At 43.0% G+C, this 17,278-nt stretch overlaps 1 protein-coding gene across 5 annotated transcripts in view; it reads left to right on the forward strand.

The window, feature by feature from the left end:
- The window catches only part of LOC116828264 (L-threonine ammonia-lyase-like), a 50,393-nt gene extending 44,039 nt beyond the window's left edge, over window positions 1–6,354 (forward strand). For all 5 annotated transcript variants that reach the window (XM_032786376.2, XM_032786377.2, XM_075072653.1 and 2 more), the window contains one exon: window positions 5,677–6,354. In XM_032786376.2, the coding sequence (XP_032642267.1) occupies window positions 5,677–5,775 (99 nt within the window). In that variant the 3' untranslated portion in view covers window positions 5,776–6,354. The remainder of the gene's footprint in view (window positions 1–5,676) is intronic.
- The last annotated feature ends 10,924 nt before the right edge of the window (window positions 6,355–17,278 follow it).

Genomic DNA, 17,278 nt, shown 5'->3' on the forward strand with positions numbered 1-17,278 from the left:
ATGGGATATGTTTGATCTGAGCTCTAGGAGCCTTACATACTTTTGAAATTTTTTACTCTTCAATTGGACAATATGGAGTCATCTTTAAAGTCCCTCCTATTTTTAAGTTTTATATTTTTTAAACTGAAAGCTGGATTTTGCTGCCCTTGGAACTCGAGGTTTCTCAATTAGCTTTTCATGAAATAGTGCTTACCACTTATCTATGTTGCCAAATAAGTTGTACTAGATCATCTTTCCTAGTTTCTTGGCAAAAAATGCTACAAGTGTTTTTGTGTCTATTGCAACCTTTTCTGTGGGGCTAGTGCATCAGAATATTGAAACCAAATATACTCTCTGACCAAAAAAAGTGTGCCATTGCTCATGTCTGCTTTTAAACATGATCTATTCTCATAGGCTTTCCATTCCAGTAGACTCTCAGTTGTACTGCAACAAGATTTGGATGGCTATCTAATCTAAAGGTTAAAGTGTTTCACAAACTGAATGATCCTGATGATGATTTTTAACAGTACTGGAAGGGGCTGGAATACGTTTGTGATACAATTAGAGATAAACCTGAGCTGCAAAGTTGGGATCCAGACCAAAATATCCCAAAATGTTTTGAGGGTTTTTTTAATCCAATGCATTAAAGTTAATCCTCAAGTTTAGTAGTTCTGGATTTTTTTCCTTTGTAGCACTCAACGCCAAAACTTTTGTTTCAAGGTTCTGACTGTAAATTCTCAGAAATCAAAAAGTAAAAGTTAGGTTTTCATAGCAACATTGATTCACCTACATTCCACATACTTTGTAATTTCTTTTCTTCCTGTGTTGCTCCTGCTTCAGCAAAGCACTCTAAACATGCACTTCAATCCCCAATCCCACAAGGATTTACCTTTTTTCAATGTGATTTTGCTGAAGAAAATAAGCAGGATTGAAAAGAGGGACAACAATCTCCTTACTCTTTTGCTGCTGCTGATGTGGCTTCATGAGGTTCAGCAATTACTTGAGGAGATGACCTATGCAATGGGATTGGCTGCTTGTGTTTTTTAGAATGTGCAAGAACATCTTCTGTTTTGCACCTCTGACTTAGATGGTCTGTACTAGTGAGATTTTTGTCTTGCAGTAGATTACAGATCACTGATCTGGCAGCAACAGCAGTGTCACCAAGAGCCAGGTCATGTTGAAGTTGGTAGTTTTGAAAGACAAGATTTTTCACCGGTTAATAGTCTTTTTGGCAGGTTAGAAACAACTAGGAATGGGCAATTCCCTGAAGGATTTTTTTTTATGTGCACCTCGTGTTTACAGAATTTGTTTATAGAGGATGGTAGTGAGCTATTTTTTGTGAGTTTGTTGCAAACATGGATTCTAGACCTGAAAGACTATCCCATTCCTCAGACTCTCCCCTCTCTGCCATTCCTTCCCTTCTATGCACGAGGGCCACAGATCTCTTCTGAGAGCTGAAAATCCTAGTCCCTCTCCCTTCTGGGGTATTTCAGAGAGGGAGTTTGATTTTTCAGTGGGAGTTAGGTGCCTAGATGCTTTTGAGGCACTGCGTCCAGGTGACCACTTTGGGACTCAGAGGGAGAAGGGAATGTTTTCCCCACTGTTCCTAGCCTTTGTTCCACATTGGACAGTAAAGTGTGTGTCTGTGGGTCTGTACAATTCAATGGCACCTTGGGGAAGGAGATCCAGGGCAGAAGAGAATGTCAGTGACAACACAGAACTACAGTGAAAAATATGCAAAATCTTAAAGCCTCGTGATTGTGTAGGCAGCAAAATTGTAGTAACATCAATGAGTGAAAACCATTAACATGATTCCTCCAGCTGATTCGATTGCTCCATTTTTGACATGGTGGGGTGAGCCATTGAAATGATTAAATGAGGCAAATATCCACCTAGTTTCCAAAGGAATGCGTTTGATCTCTTTGGATGCTAACATACTGGCATGACCTGCTTCACACTTGATGCCGTTTGGGAACATCTTACAGGTTCTAAATATATAAACATATACTCTTACCAAATCATTTAAAAAATCTAGCAATCCCCTCCTGTTTGTGTTGACATTGAAGAAAAATGGACAATAGCAAGCTAAAGTCTGGGTCAGACCCAGGGGAGAAATGGGCCTGCATTACTGTGGGCTTATAGACTGGGGTGGAGGTGGGTGTCTCTGTGCTTTGGAAGATATCTCCTAGTCAGAGGGCAAAGTACTGCTTCCCTAATCAGCTGGTGGTAGCTTTTCACAGCTGCTCCCTTTTCTAAATCAGTCTAACTCACTGAGGACTAGATTCAGATCCCCTTAGGCTGAATACTGCTGTCCACCAAGAGTAGCCCTGTGGAAGTCAATCGACTATTTGTGGCACAAGCTACTATTCAGTTTGGGTAAGCATTGCAATCTAGTCCTGAGTTTCTCTCCTCCCAACTATTCCCCCAGTATCCAACACTGAGCAGTTTCTTGGGTGAGTTGCTGCTTCCTCCTCCTCTCCAATCTCCTAGCAATCGAGGAACAGACTCTCTTCTTTGGCATGACTGAAAGTCAGTCAGTGGTTGAAGAACTTTAGAGGGGCTGTGGCTCTCCCTCGGTAGCTTGCTTCATGGATCAGTCAGGGCAAAGAAGGGGGTCAGTGTTCAGAGGGAGTGATTTACAGTGGTGGGGATAAGCAGTTTGCCAATAAGCCTAAGCATGTGCTGAAGGGTGAGAGTGGGGGAGGTCTTAGAGGGAGAATACGATTGAGTCAGGCTCAAGATCTTGTTCTTTACCGTCAAGATGCTCGATGGCCAGGGCTTGACATATTCAGAAACAGCCTAACACTCTGAGATGGAATGTGGTCAACAACTTGGCTTCTTGGCCACAATGGAATGTGCCATAAGGGTAAAGCTCATCTGTGTGGGAAACAGACTTTCTGAGGAGCTGGTCCAAGACTATGGAACAAACTGCCGCAGGAACTAAGGACCATCATGAACTTCCCCACGTTCCACTCTAAGTGCATTTCTCTAACCCGCCTTCTCCAATACAAACACAGAGCAGCATGCGTGTATAAAAGAAAACCCTTCCAAGCCAAAGCACGGCCCTGCACACACAATTCTCCACTTAGGAAGAAGATAACAGACCGGTACAAGAGTAGACCTTGGCTCAGGGATGACTTAACAATATCCAATGCATGTGGTGAATTTCACTAACTAGAGGCACAGATGTCCCCACCAGCCCATTCTCCTTCAATTGACATTGGATTTATGTATTTATAAAATGTAATTAACAGGCTGTGCATGATCCCACTTACCCAAGGAAAACAATGTTGTAATTAAACTTTTATGATACAGAAGACACTACTGAGAGTGAAATCTATTCCGTGCACATCTGTAATACTCCTCTAGTCTAGGTGCATATTTCTCCCAAATAGACATGTCATGAGTCTCATAGACCATGTACTGGAGCAAAAAGGCAGCGAGTAAACAACATCAAAGTGATACATTTTCCTTCAGCATTGTAATTTTTACTACTGGACTACTCAAGGCTTTGCTACAGATCCATAGTTTGTCAGCATATGGATGATCAGAATCCTGCTTGGCTCCAGCCTCCTCTGGTTTCTTGTGAACACTTGTCCTCCTCACAAAAACCACAACACAAACCAACAGGACTGGCAAACTCATCAGAGCACCAGGAGTAGAATTTAGTACAGAGGGTTCTAGCAGCACTTCTTCATAGTGTCCTGAGTTCCGTTTAGTTTTCTGTCCATCCAACTTTCACAAGAATTAATTCAGCCAAACGTGGAAACTAATAGTAATAGACTATAGATGCTACTTTGCCAATCAATCTCTCTCTGCTTTTCTGGCAGCAAAATGTTAAGTCAACTGTTGCTCCGCATCATGCAGCAGGTGCTGGGAGGGATGGGGAGGAGTTGATCAGTGGGGCACATGGACCCCCTGGAGTGCCCTCATGGACCCCAGTTTGAGAGAAGCTGCTCTAAAAACACCCTCTATCGCCAGTTACTTGTAGACCTGTTGTATGTTCTAAAGGGGAAAAATAATAAAGCAATCTTCAGACTGAGGCACATAGTTGTGGGTAATAAATCATGCTTCATTTCATGGCTTTTCATATATTCCGTGGCCAGAAGGGACCATTGTGCTCATCTAGTCTGACAGGCCACAGAACTTCTCCAAAATAATTCCTAGATCATGTTCGCTAGTGGGAAACCATAATCAATAAAAATGAGCTCAGGACTACTTGGCACAGACTGTAGCTGGGTTTTGGGGTGCCTCACCATTCAAATGGCTTTTTCAGTATTTTATTTTTATTTTAAACTTTATGCTGGGGAAGTATGAAATGCTCAAGGGTATGATTTTTGGAATTTCACTGTGAGCATTTTTCAGATGATAGGCTGAAAGATAATATTTTTAGTCTCCCTGCATCCTTGAAAGTATCTATTTCTTATAGCTGTAATATAAAAAGCTGTACTTTTTGTGTAGTCACTGGTGACTGAGAGTAATCAATAAACCCCTGAAGATCCTCTAAAAATGGCCCACATCCAAAATGTAACATATGTTAACCACATCTCTTCTGGAGTAGCAGAGAGTATTTTTCCCCTAAACTGCTATGTGCCTGTGAGAGGACTTCTTCATTAGGTTAAATTGTGCAGTGTTGTGCTGCATCTTACAAGCTATGCAAGCTAGTTCTATACAGTACATTGTAAAAGATGCTTGGTGCTCTTCATGACAGCATGTGCCATAAAAGAATGAACTATATTCGGTGGTTTTGATTTCAGTTTCCCATCCAAGCCTCACCTTCCACAAAGTTTAGAGGGAGGCGGAATTAAAATCAGTATTAAACTGTAGTGGAAAGATTTCAGGATGCTTGTGCAGGATTGACAGGATCTCGGGACAGCATAGATGTGAGTGGCTGGAAAAGATGAGTGAGATGGGAGTTGAAAATGACACTGAGGTTGTGAGCTTGGGTGACTGGGAAAATAGAAGAATTGTCAATATACTGGTGGAAGGGGGGAGAGAGTGGGAGGGAAAATGTGGAGTTTGGTTTAGCCATGTTAATTTGAATTAGTAGCAGAATGTCCAGCAGAGATACCAAGAGATATAGGACTGAGTGGAGGACTGGAGACATGGTAACAAACCATGTAAGCAGGTGAAGTCACCCAAGGTAGTGTAGAGAGAATATTGGATTGAGGATAGATCCCTAAAGGATGCTGACAAAAGCAGGAGAGAGGAGAAGGGGTGTCCAGTGGAGATAGTGAAGGAGCCATGATAGCACAGAATCATGGAAACTTAGAGAGGTAAGCATCGAAGAGGAGCGAGGAAGAAGCCAAGTTGATAGGCAAATCATGGGAATGAGAACAGAAAAGAGATTCATCCAGAAGGTGGTAATGGGTGATTTCATGGCAGTTTACTGGAAAGGGCAGAGTCAGAAGAGAGGAAGTCAATGCCAGTGGAGTAGCCTATAGTCAAAAATTTTGGAGGTAAAGGGGAGATGGGTTGGGGAGACAGGTGGGACCAAGGGAGGACTTCAGCATTCTGTTTCTGAGGACTGGAGAAAGCTATAGCATTGCTATAAGATAGGGAGTGCAGGGTCAAGAAGCTTTTAACTTAGATTGATCATCTAGCCTTTATGAATGCATTTTATGGCTTAGTTGGAAATACCATTGTGGTCTGAGAATGTTGTCATCTGTTCAAGAATGTTCCTAATTCTTTTCCCAGGTCACCTGCATTATAGAGACTAGAGACAAAATCCACACGGCACAACTCAGAAATGCTCTCCTGGAACGCTACCCAACAATGATGTGGACGGAACGGTGATGAGCAAAGCGCAATGGAAAATGCTGAGGTTCTTTAACCAACACATTATGGAAAGCTAAACTTGAGGCACCAGTAACAAAATATGCATAAATCTTTCCAAACTGAACAGTTAGCAAATAGCTACAGAATCAATTGATTGATTGATTTGCTCGCAATAAAGTGACTGTCCTTTTGAAATCAAGTAAAACTTGAAGCATTAGATTAGCTCAGGAAAGCTTGATAGCCTCTGCTTGTGTTGGAGTTCATTACTAAGTTATCGAGGCTGTTTGGATTTTGACTGGGATGTAGAATCTTGGCGTGTTCAATAAGTAAATAGCAAGAAGACATTTTTCTTTAGTTCATAATGCAGCTCTCTTATCGCTCTTCAGATTTTGGTGCCCACTGCTTTAGTGAGCAATGCATCCTCCTTCTGCTGGCTTTTCACATATTACTACTATGCTCACTTTGGTTTCCAAGCCAGAGGCAGCACTTCATCTGCTGAGTCTGCCTTGGCAGTTGTACAAGTGAATTCATGTCTGCACAAAATACCTTCACTTTCAGGGGTGGGAGGAAGAAGGGGGAAGGCTAATAACACACATTAAAAAGCAGCAAAGAATCCTGCTAACTAATAGTCTATAAGATGCCACAGAATTCTTTGCTGCTTTTACAGATCCAGACTAACACGGCTACCCCTCTGATACTTGACACATTAAAGAGACTTTGTTGAAAAGGAAAACACCAGTTTGCATTTTTCCTATGGGAAGATGATCATGTTTGTATGGCTCTGGCTCCTAGAAATGCTGTGATTATAAAAGGCTGCTTTAATGTGATTAGACCACGCATCAAACAAGAACAAAAGGTTTCTTCTATCCTATGGGAATTTACCACAACAAACAATATATAAAATATTTATTTCACCTAGGAGAGTATATTTCCCCCTCCATAACCTCTGCACTTGAATTTTGTGCTTAGAAGTCAAATGATCATCTTAATCTGCTCAAAACAGAATCTGTCCAGCTCACGTGACAGATTAAGTATAACATTAAGAGTTATTAACTAGCTCTTATATATAAGCAAAGGCTGCTCCAGGAGAAGAGGAAGCACGAGTCTTAAGCAAATCACTAATGCAATTAAGAAGGAACGCATTGAACTGAATGTCCCTGATTACCAATTGTTACATAACCATCACCAGAGAGCTATTAATAAATGAGCACCATGAGATGAGAAGAGACTTTAGTTAGAAAAAGCTGGAGTCTATTACTGAACCTAAGTATTCCAGTTGCCTCTATAGTTGGATGTGTTTCAAGTCAAGCTGAGCTATAATGGCTTCAACCAAAATCATTCCACTGGTTAAAATTAAACAGAATGAACCCAATAGTCCAATGTGGGCACATTTGCCTCCAGCTGCTCCAGTTGGGACTTAAATAGGTAAAATGGACATTTTGTGTTTGTGCCGTATTAGGGCCTAATCCAAAGCCCCCTGAAGTCACTGGGCATTCCTCCCTATTTAGATGCCCAGAACTTATACACTATAAGCCAATTTTGTTTGCAGGGGCTGAAGAAGAAGGGAGTAATAGAAGCCCTGTAATGACTGTATACATTTCTATATTACAATTAAAATATGGCTCGCCTGACCTGACATTTTTATCCCCTCTAGTTGTTTGAAGAGCATTGTGCTTGCCCACACACTTACCCTACACACTGTTATGGGTGTAAAAGTCTGTGCTATCTCTAAGAGGTGCGGCACAGAACTCACATCCTGTGGGGAGAAGGCTCTGGTGACTTACTGCTATCTCTGCCCCTCATGATTGTGGGCTAGTCTGTCAGCTGGAAACTGACAGCATAATTGATAGCTTTGAGACCTGTGTAAGTTACAGCAGCCTAACCAGGGTTGTCGTATGGACTACAGCACTGCCCAGAATTTCTACAATGCTGTGCCCCTGTCCCCCTGTAAGCGTTCTATTCTAGGGCTGGTGAGGTGGTCCTTGGAGAGCGGACGTAGAGCTGTTTTTGCAGTGTCTGTGCTGGGGAATATAGGACTTCTAGAGCTCCCTTATGTTGCTTTGGCTCCTTTATGCAGTCTAAAAGAGTGAGACTAGGTGTGAAGATCTCATCCCTGAAGTTTGATATGAAAGTTCAGTGTTTTGTTATTTTTCTAGAACCATATTTATTTGCACATGAAAATTAAAAATTACTGACATACCCCAGAGTGTTCCTGTCTTTTTGCTGGTTGTAGAAATACACACGTGGCAACTGAATGCTTACACACTTGAATTCATCATCCTGTAAATCTCAAACTATCAACTATAGCTCCATATTCCCTGGTCACAAGACTTCAAACCATTTTAAGAGACAGACATTAGGCCAGTTTCTGTTCTTGGAGATGCCCCCATATAACTTCCCTTGGAAGCTGAAGAGTTTGTGTGCATCTAGAATTTGGCTCATGGGATATAAATCATAAATAAGAATCTTAACTTCATCTCAGTGAGTCTGGCATAACTCCTCTTGATTTCAGTGGAAGTTGCATGTTTTTATATTTGAGCAGAGAATTTGACCCTACAACCAAAATTTTCAGTAGCAACCACTGATTGTGTGTGTCTGAATGCTTGGATGGCCAACCTGAGACACCATGGGTCTGATTTTTAGGGGTGCTGAGCACCCTTAACTCCAATGGAAGTCAATAGGCATTGCAGATACTCAGCCTTCCAGAAGAAGGCTGCAAGTAAAATAAAATTGTCTAAGGGTATGTCTACACTACAAAATTAGCTTGAATTTATGGAAGTTAGTTTTTCAGAAATCATTTTTATACAGTCGATTGTGTGTCCCCAGAAAAATTGCTCTAAGTGCATTAAGTCAGCGGACTGCATCCACAGTACCAAGGCTAGCATCGACTTCTGGACGTTGCACTGTGGGTAGCTATCCCACAGTTCCTGCAGTCTGTGCTGCCCATTGGAATTCTGGGTTGAGACCCCAATGTCTGATGGGGCAAAAACAGTGTCACAGGTGATTCTGAACACATGTTGTCAGGCCCCTCCCTCTGCTCCTGCCTCCATGAAAACAATGGCAGACAATCGTTTTGCACCTTTTTTCCTGGGTTACCTGTGCAGATGCCATATCATGGCAAGCATGGAGCCCACACAGCTGACTGTCATCGTAAGTCTCCTGGGTGCTGGCAGACATGGGACTGCATTGCTACACAGCAGCAGCTCATTGCCTTTTGGCAATGGTCTGTTACGATCGGTAGCTATCATGGTTGTACTCCTGGGTGCTCTTTTAGCCAACCTCGGTGAGGTCAGTCAGGGGCACCTGGGCAGAGATGGGAGTGACTCAGCCAGGTCATTCCCATCTTCTCCTGAGCACCCAGGAGATGATGATGGCTAGCACTTGTACTGCACCATCTGCTGCTGCGCACCCAGGAGATGATGATGGCTAGCAGTCAAACTGCACCGTCTGCTGCCAGCCTAAAGATGTAAAAGATCTAAAAGATAGATGGAGTGGATCAAAACAAGAAATAGACCCAATTTGTTTTGTATTCATTTGCTTCCTCTATCCCTCCCTCCGTGAAATCAATAGCCTGCTAAACCCAGGGTTTTGAGTTCTATCCTGTCCTCCAGAGGGGATGAAGTGATGACATAAAGTTATACACATCAGTAGCCAGTCTTGATTTAAGTGTAACCTGGATCAAAAATGATCTTCATTTCAGATTTTGTCAGTGAAAGTAGCAAACTGGATCAATTAATTAAAATAACAGCAGTAAATATGATTCCATGTTTGCACTTCAAGAGATAATTTCATTGGCACCTTTCCAGGCCCCATCACCTGGGTTTTTTACATTGATGATATGCAGGAGGAAACAATATGCTTGCTTGTGATCTGAACAAAGGTAACTCATTGACATGAGTGAGAGTGCCATTGGGCATCAAGGCAAGTATGCTGCCCATATTTATAGAAGGCTAGTCCTGGGTGGGGAGAGAGCAAGGGGAGCTGTGTACAAAGATCCAGGCTGTCTAGCCTTCCTAGCAGTGCTTTGGATCTCAAATTTGTCTGAAAGGGTGTTCTCCCTGCCAGCAAAGACTTCTTATTTCTTGAAAAGGGACTTAATTGCTCCTTCCAATGGTTAACCACCAAAGAAGCCCACCTCTGGGTTACATAAATAGTTCACTTTCCCAAACTAATGGCATTGTGCCTCCTTGAATGGCTTTCTTGCTGTCTAGGCTATTCCTTTTTAAAGAACCGCTTTTTAAAATGACTTGTGAGAAGAAAGCAAAGTGTCAGACAGACATTTAACAAAAAACCCACAACCACCCCATACTTGCCTCATTTGGGGCTAGCTTTAATTGAGAGCAGAAGAGCCACTGGTGAGCAGACATATGTTTCTATTTCTGTTAAAAGGAGAAGAATGTTACTCTCTCTGTAACAGTAATTGTATGGCCTATTCCAAAATGCACTTAGTAAATTAGCTGTGCTGTAAATGAACATGTCTGCTAAATTCTACCACGTTACGCAGAGTAAAGGATGAGGCCCAGTGGTTAGCACAGAAACCGTACGACTCCTGGGTTGGACTCTTGGCTCTGCTACTGATTTGTGTGGCAAGTGAGTCAACCTCATTTATATATCATCTGCCAGCTAGGAGCATTCAGGCTCAATTAATATTTGCACAGCCAGTTTCCATTACAAGCCATATTTGAGGCAGAATTGTTCTATATTTGGTTTCTGCTCAGATGGTTGTTTTGTTGTTTGTTTTGGGTGTGTATGCACATGATATTTGAATAAATGTCTTTAAGCTATTTTAATAAGCTACCAACCACAAATAAAACCCATTTTAATAAGCTATGAATCATACTACCCACACACACACCCAAAACCCCTGTAATTAAACTTTTTTAAGGCAGCAGCAGCAAAAAAGGGCTGACATTTGAAATGAGGCCTGGATGTACAATCCCTGAGGAGGAGAAAGTGCTATGTTGAATCTGGGCGGGGACAATTCCTAGAACCTGAATTACAAAATACTTCCAGCACATGTGTGTTTAAAGATGGTTGTGGCTGAAATTACTACATTTTAATCTGGTTCATTCATGCCTGCAAGGACAGACAAAACCTTGTTGCTGGCATCCTATTTTAGCCCATGGGGCTCTGCACACCTGTGTGACTCCTGGATGCAGCATGGTCAGCAGTACTGCAGTTCAGTTTGTGGTCACAAGGAACTGAATCACTACAATCACATAGGCCCTGCCAGACCTATCACTTTTGTCTGTGCTTTTTAAAAAGGGGGTTCTGAGACACTCCTGGCAGCTAGCTCAAGGCGCTCTCAGCCCCAAGGATAGCAGGTGTTTAAAGGTCCTCTTTAAACCAAATGTTCTAGGCCAATGGTCCCCAACTTTTTTGTGGCGTAGCACATTCATGTTTTCAGAAGAGTGTGGCGGACGCCAACAATTACTCAGATGCAGGGCCGGCTTCAGGCACCAGTGGAGCAAGCACATGCCTGGGGCAGCACATGCTATGGGGCAGCATTCCGTCCATTCTGCAGAGTCGGAGCATTTTTTTTGTTTTTGGCGCCAGTTCTGGGCAGTGCAGAGAGAAGCCAAGAGGACAGAGAACACAGGCGGCTGCAGCCCCGGAGTACTCTGTCCCCAGCAGGCACGGGGCCCCAGCTTTTCTCCCCTGCTGTGCACTAGGTGGGCTCGTGCCTGCCGGGGACAGAGAACACTGGCTGTGGCTTCTCTCCGGCTTAAGCCGTGGTCCCGGGCCTGCCAGGGACTGAGAACACCAGTCTGCAGCCCTGGAGAAGCCGGAGAGAAGCCACGGCCCCGCGCCTGCCAGGGACAGAGAACTCCGGCGCCTGCAGCCCTGGAGTTCTCTGTCCCTGGCAGGCGTGGGGCCGTGGCTTCTCTCCCCTGCCGGGCCCTAGGTGGACACACATAAATGCCCCGGCGGGCACTGTGGCACCCATGGGCACCGCACTGGGGACCACTGTTCTAGGCTTTCATTGGCAAATACTATAATGCACTGTTCCATGGGGCACAGTAGCCATTTTCCAGCACCTCAGGGTGCTGTAGTCTCCCCCAGTTCTCTGGCAGCTTGGAAGGGAACAGGATAGAAGCGTTTGCCAGCAGTCTGAGGTACTAGCTGCAAATGACACGGAATGAAGAGCCTTGTGTCTATCTACGTTGCCAAACTGACTTGCAGGGTGTCCAGACTGGGGCTGGGACTAACTGCACCCACTGGAGAAATAACTTGTGGCTCTCGGGACTGCCCGTTAATTGAAATCTGTGGAGGGCACAGCCACTTTTTGACTTTCAGTGCAGGGAGCTGGCCCCAGCCTGACAGCAAAATGGCTCACATAAGACCTACTGTCCTACAGGACAAGAGAGTTGTTCTAGTGCTGGAACAGCTGGCAAAAGCCCACTGGTGCCCATTCCAAAAGGCAGGATAGGGCGTGGACATGTCTACCCAGACAGCTATTGTGTGATAACGTTTTGCTGCCATAATACTGTAAAAGAAGGCAATGTTCCAGAGCTAATGGAGTATTCTGAAAAGTGTCCGGGGCTATTGATAGAATTCACCTCTCAATTCCCACTCCCACCCTAATCCAGCCACATTATTATCATCATGGCAAATCCCAAAAGGATTGAGCACCACCACCCAGACTGCTCTGTAGCTAGGTCTTTAAGGTGACCTGGCCGGATATTCAGTTTCTGTCCATTGTTAGCCATCTTACTGAAGCTTTTGGTGACTGCTTGATCGCTGGCTCTGATCAGGCCACAGCCATCTATTAAAGTGAGTCACAGCAACCCATGCTGCACCCTACAGAGCCCTCCGTGTTGTCTGAGCGGGTGAGGTTCAAGTTCAGACTTCCAGTGTGCACACAATTTCTTTACTGTAGCTCATGGTGAGTAAACCAAAGCAAAGAGGCTGTGGGGGTGGGAGGCAGTGCACATTTACATGGGGCGCTCAGGAGGGCTGCTAAACTCTGAAATATGAAGTGCAATTTTCTGCATTTTTAGAAGACCTACTCACTCTTTTTATTTTGATGTCTAGCATAACTTCCCAGGGCAAATCATGGTCTATTAAATGCCAAGAAATATACAGTTAAAAAGCCCAGGCTTTAAAAGCCCCATGTCACTGTCATTAGATACAACTGGACAAAAATCAAATGTAAAAATTATCCGTTTCTTGTCACCAAAGCCAGCTTATCCCCTTACTGCACATGGGAAAGCTAGGCTTCCAAGCCTGGTTCCCTTCTCATAATATGCAAGTAAAAGACTGGCCATATGTCAAATTTTGGCACAGTGCTTTCTGTTAATCAGTCAAAACAGATGTCAAATTTGTTGGGTCTTCCTGGTGTGGTCTTTCTTTGTGTGACCTTTGTTCTTCCTATGCCTCTCTTCCTTGGGTCTGTTTTTCCTGCAGATTGACGTTTTCCCTGTGCTCTAAAGCTCCACCTTCCATGATTTCTGTCCCTCTTACCCTCCTTTCTTCTGTTTGACACATCCCTGCATTCACTCTTCCCCCCACCCCTGCACGCACTTCTTTGCCTCTCCCTTCCATATAATGTAAGATAATTTCCATGGCTCCCCTTCTGCTCTCTATTCCCTTTTCTGGTCTGTCTTCTTGCTCCCATAGTCTGTTATTTCCCAAGGCATCCTTAACCTCTGCTGTCTTGCGCTCAGCCCTTGTTGGGATTTGCAGCTCTTTTGCCTCCTCTCTCCATTTCTCATTTGTTTTGCCTCACTGCTGTCAATCCATCCAGCATTTGTTTCCATTTGTCCTTTGTCTCACCCAGCTCCACTTGTTCAATTACCCACTTCATCTGTCTCTTCCTTCCTAATCTCAAAAACATCTCCAAATAATTAATCATCCCTGTCCATCCTCTGCTCCCAACTAAATCCTTTCCCAGACCATCTGCTGAGGCGTAGCCTACTTTTCCCATCATCCCAGCCTCTGGCTCCATCTAGGATGGCTGTAGCCCCAATCCATCAATTCTCTCCTTCCCCAATCAGTTGATTCCCTATCCCTTCCCCACACATACTGAGATCTCTAATTGCAACCCTTCACTTTTCTGTCAACCTGCTCCACAAGAACTCTGACCTCTAACTCAGGCTCAGTCTTACCAAGCCTACCATTCCATCCTCTGCTGCACCACTGCTCAGGTCTTTCCTTGCCACCCCCCTCCAGCTGTACATACCTCCCAGCTGCACTCTGGAGATGAAATAAAAGCACTTTCTCTACTGCTTGATGTATTCAATGTTTGCTCTGCCTTTGCAGACAACAGAGAGCTGCATATGCAAATTGTCCCTGGTCAGAGTTAGTACGGAGTCTTCAAGATCCAAAAGAGATCTTATGACCTTATGGTCATAGCACAGCTGCATCCAAGTTTCCCTAGTGATGGAGGGAAGCCAGGACCCAGGGGAGTTCCCTCAGAAGAAGAGGTTAAATCAACTACACCTGCAGCTCAAAGAAGGTTGTCTCTAAGGTCTTAGGCTGTTGGTAAGAGGACTGTTTCTTTACTGCCTGCAGGAATATGCAAAAGGTATGTACTTTTAGAGTGCTTATATAATTATTGTTAAATGTGTTTGCATGAGGAACTTGAGGGGTCTCTAGGAAAGGACTTCATTTTGCATTGGCCTGTTAATGAATAACCAGATCTCTTTCCCAAAAAAGAGGTTTCTCTTCTCTTTGCTAATAAGCTCTTATGGCTTGTGGGAAGGCCACACCTCCACAGTAGAATTTGGCTCAAGACTACATTTCAGTCAAATGAAATCTCTATTTGAAGATGCAGTATTCTCAAGTGAGCTGCATAGTTCAGTACTTTATACAGCTATGCAAACCACTTTATATTTTGAATAAGGATGGTAAATGAACTCAATTTTTTTTTATTCATCTTCATTTCAATTTGTGAAAAGTAGGAAGAAAATAATCACTTGTGCTGTTTACACAGGCCTTGTCTGGGGCTGGACCTCCAGACTGGGAAAAAACCCATAATACTGATAAGACAGGCTAAACTAGCAGGACACGGATCATATGCTGAGGCTGTCATTAAGCAGCCATGTGTACGACAGCATGACAAACACAAGAGGCACTCAACCTATGTTATTTAAGGTCACTTCTATTTGCAAGAGAAAACATACAAAGGTGTTTCAACATTTATCTATTGAGCTAATATCCATGGGAGTTGACCATTTCACTCTTGCAATTATGACTGGGATAGTGCCAGAGTTGTGGCTGTTAGCAAGCTATATCCAAATAGACCAGATCCTCATCTGGTGTGGCTCTACTGATTTCTGTGAAACTATTTTACGCCAGCTGAGGATCTGGCCCAGAAAGCCAAATCCTGATCATACTAAAGCAAATGTGATTATTGCTCCTTACTTTGGTGAGATCAGCATTTTACCCAAATGGAGAATGTTTTTGGAAAAGTGTTATAGTGAAGGACCAGCCTAAAAATTGTCTTATTTTGCAAAATATTTGCTTTGATTCCCATTACATACCATGTTGTTTGATTACAGTTCTTACTTTTGTGATGTGAGAGATTATCATTGGATCAACGTCCTCTTTTTAAAAATAAAACTTTGCCCAAATTCATGTTGATATACCACTAGTTGACAAATAATTGTAACTACAGCTAATAATCCTACATGTAAACAGAAGATGAATAAACATACTGCAATTTAGAGGAAGTAAAGCATTGCTTACATATCACAGTGCTGAATGTTAGCCATGAACCCAGAAGGAAGAAAATCCAAAATTTTAAAATAAGCAGAGAAGGCAAGAAGGAGAAAAACAAGAAAGACAGATCAAATCCAAGATCAATTGGAACATTATTCTGGTAGATGTAGTCAAGCTGGAGCTCATCTCATGCTGACTGGAAAATAAGTGTGGTTGCGTGGTTCTAAGTTAAATGTCATAGAGTAAGAGTTTAAAATGTAGTTTAGGAATATTTGTGGAACTTTTCCCACCATACATATTCACTGAATTGTGCCCTAATATATTAAACAGCTGCTGACAGCTTCAGCCTCTTCCTTAGCAAATCACAAAGAGTTCTTAGGTAAGCTTCCTAGGCTCCATTGCTACCTGGGCATTAAGGAATGGTTGGACTGGCGATGTGCTCTGGAAAATCAAGGAGGGCTATGTCATTAATCAGTCAGAACCTTATTCATCAACCACAAGACACATACAATGTCCTTAAAGACAGAATGAACCCTCAGGGACTGATCCAAAGCCTCATAGAATCAATAGAAAGACTCCTGCTGTCTTTAATAGGATTTAGATGAGGTCCTAAAAAAGACAAAATCTGGTATGATCTAGTGTCTCTATCAAGAAGCTATTCAGGAATGTTTTCAAGGTTCAACCATATCTTTTAGGCATCAGGAAGTCTCCTAGAAGCAGATGGCATGCTTCTTCCTGCATCTATATTTAGCTGACCTTATAAGAAAGGTCCAGAGGAAGCCACCTGAGCTTTCCTCTTTCCCAGGATTCTGATTATGGCATCCTATTTCTCAAACTAGCTTGACAACAAAACTCATTCAGTTAAATAAGGCATTACAACTTAGCCATGTAAGCAGCTGTTTACTGAGCACATTGACCTGGCTGTGGGGATATACTTTCTGGGAGCGTATGGCAATTGTGAGCATAAAGCTACTTGGAAGTGAACGTTACTTTTAAGAGCTGGAAAGTTTCTGTGCCTGCTGTTTTAATTCTGAGAATTTGATTACTGAACAAACCCAGCATGCAGAGCAGTTTGTGAGTAATAAGTACTTACATCACTAATTTCTGCTCATCTCTGGTGCAAGCCAGACAAACTAACCCTTCTTAGTCTGACCTGCTTACACAAAACAGGACACTGCTGAGGCAAAGTCATCTCTGAGTCTCTTGGCATCTGTCCCCAAGAGATTTTATATTGGTTCTGTTTCATTAACACAACTCTTTGCATTTTGCATACTAAAAGCCCAGATGGCAAGCAGGATTTCTCCATATACTTCAGTGTCAAATGGATTTGAAAATAAAGCTTTTCTTGTTTTCAGTGACCTCCTCCGCAATCTGGGTGAAGCTGAGCTGAATTCAGTTGTGAGATTTCTCTTTGTAATTCTCTAGTCTGTATGTGGTAAGAAGTGTGAGACCTTGTACAGGTGGGAGAAAGTCTTCATTTAATCCTATTTTTAAAAGGACTGCTTTAAAAACACTTTCAGGTACTTTAGTTGTCAAGGTTTTTTCCCCACTTTGAACTTTAGAGTTCAAGAAGTGAGGACCTGCATGATCACTTTTAAGCTTAATTACTAGCTTAAATCTGGTACGCTGCCACCAGCCAGAAATTAGTGCCTGGCACACTTTCTGTTCCCCCAAAACCTTCCCTGGGGAACCCAAGACCCAAACCCCTTGGGTCTTAAAACAAGGAGAAATTAACCATCTCCCTACTTTTTCCTCCCAGACTTTCCCCTCCCTGGGTTGCCTTGAGAGGCTTACACAAATCCAAACTCCTTGGATCTTAAAACAAGGAGGAATTAACCATCCCCTCTCCTTTTTCCCC

This window comes from Chelonoidis abingdonii, chromosome 15, assembly GCF_003597395.2.
Source record: "Chelonoidis abingdonii isolate Lonesome George chromosome 15, CheloAbing_2.0, whole genome shotgun sequence".
NCBI lineage: Eukaryota > Metazoa > Chordata > Testudines > Testudinidae > Chelonoidis > Chelonoidis abingdonii.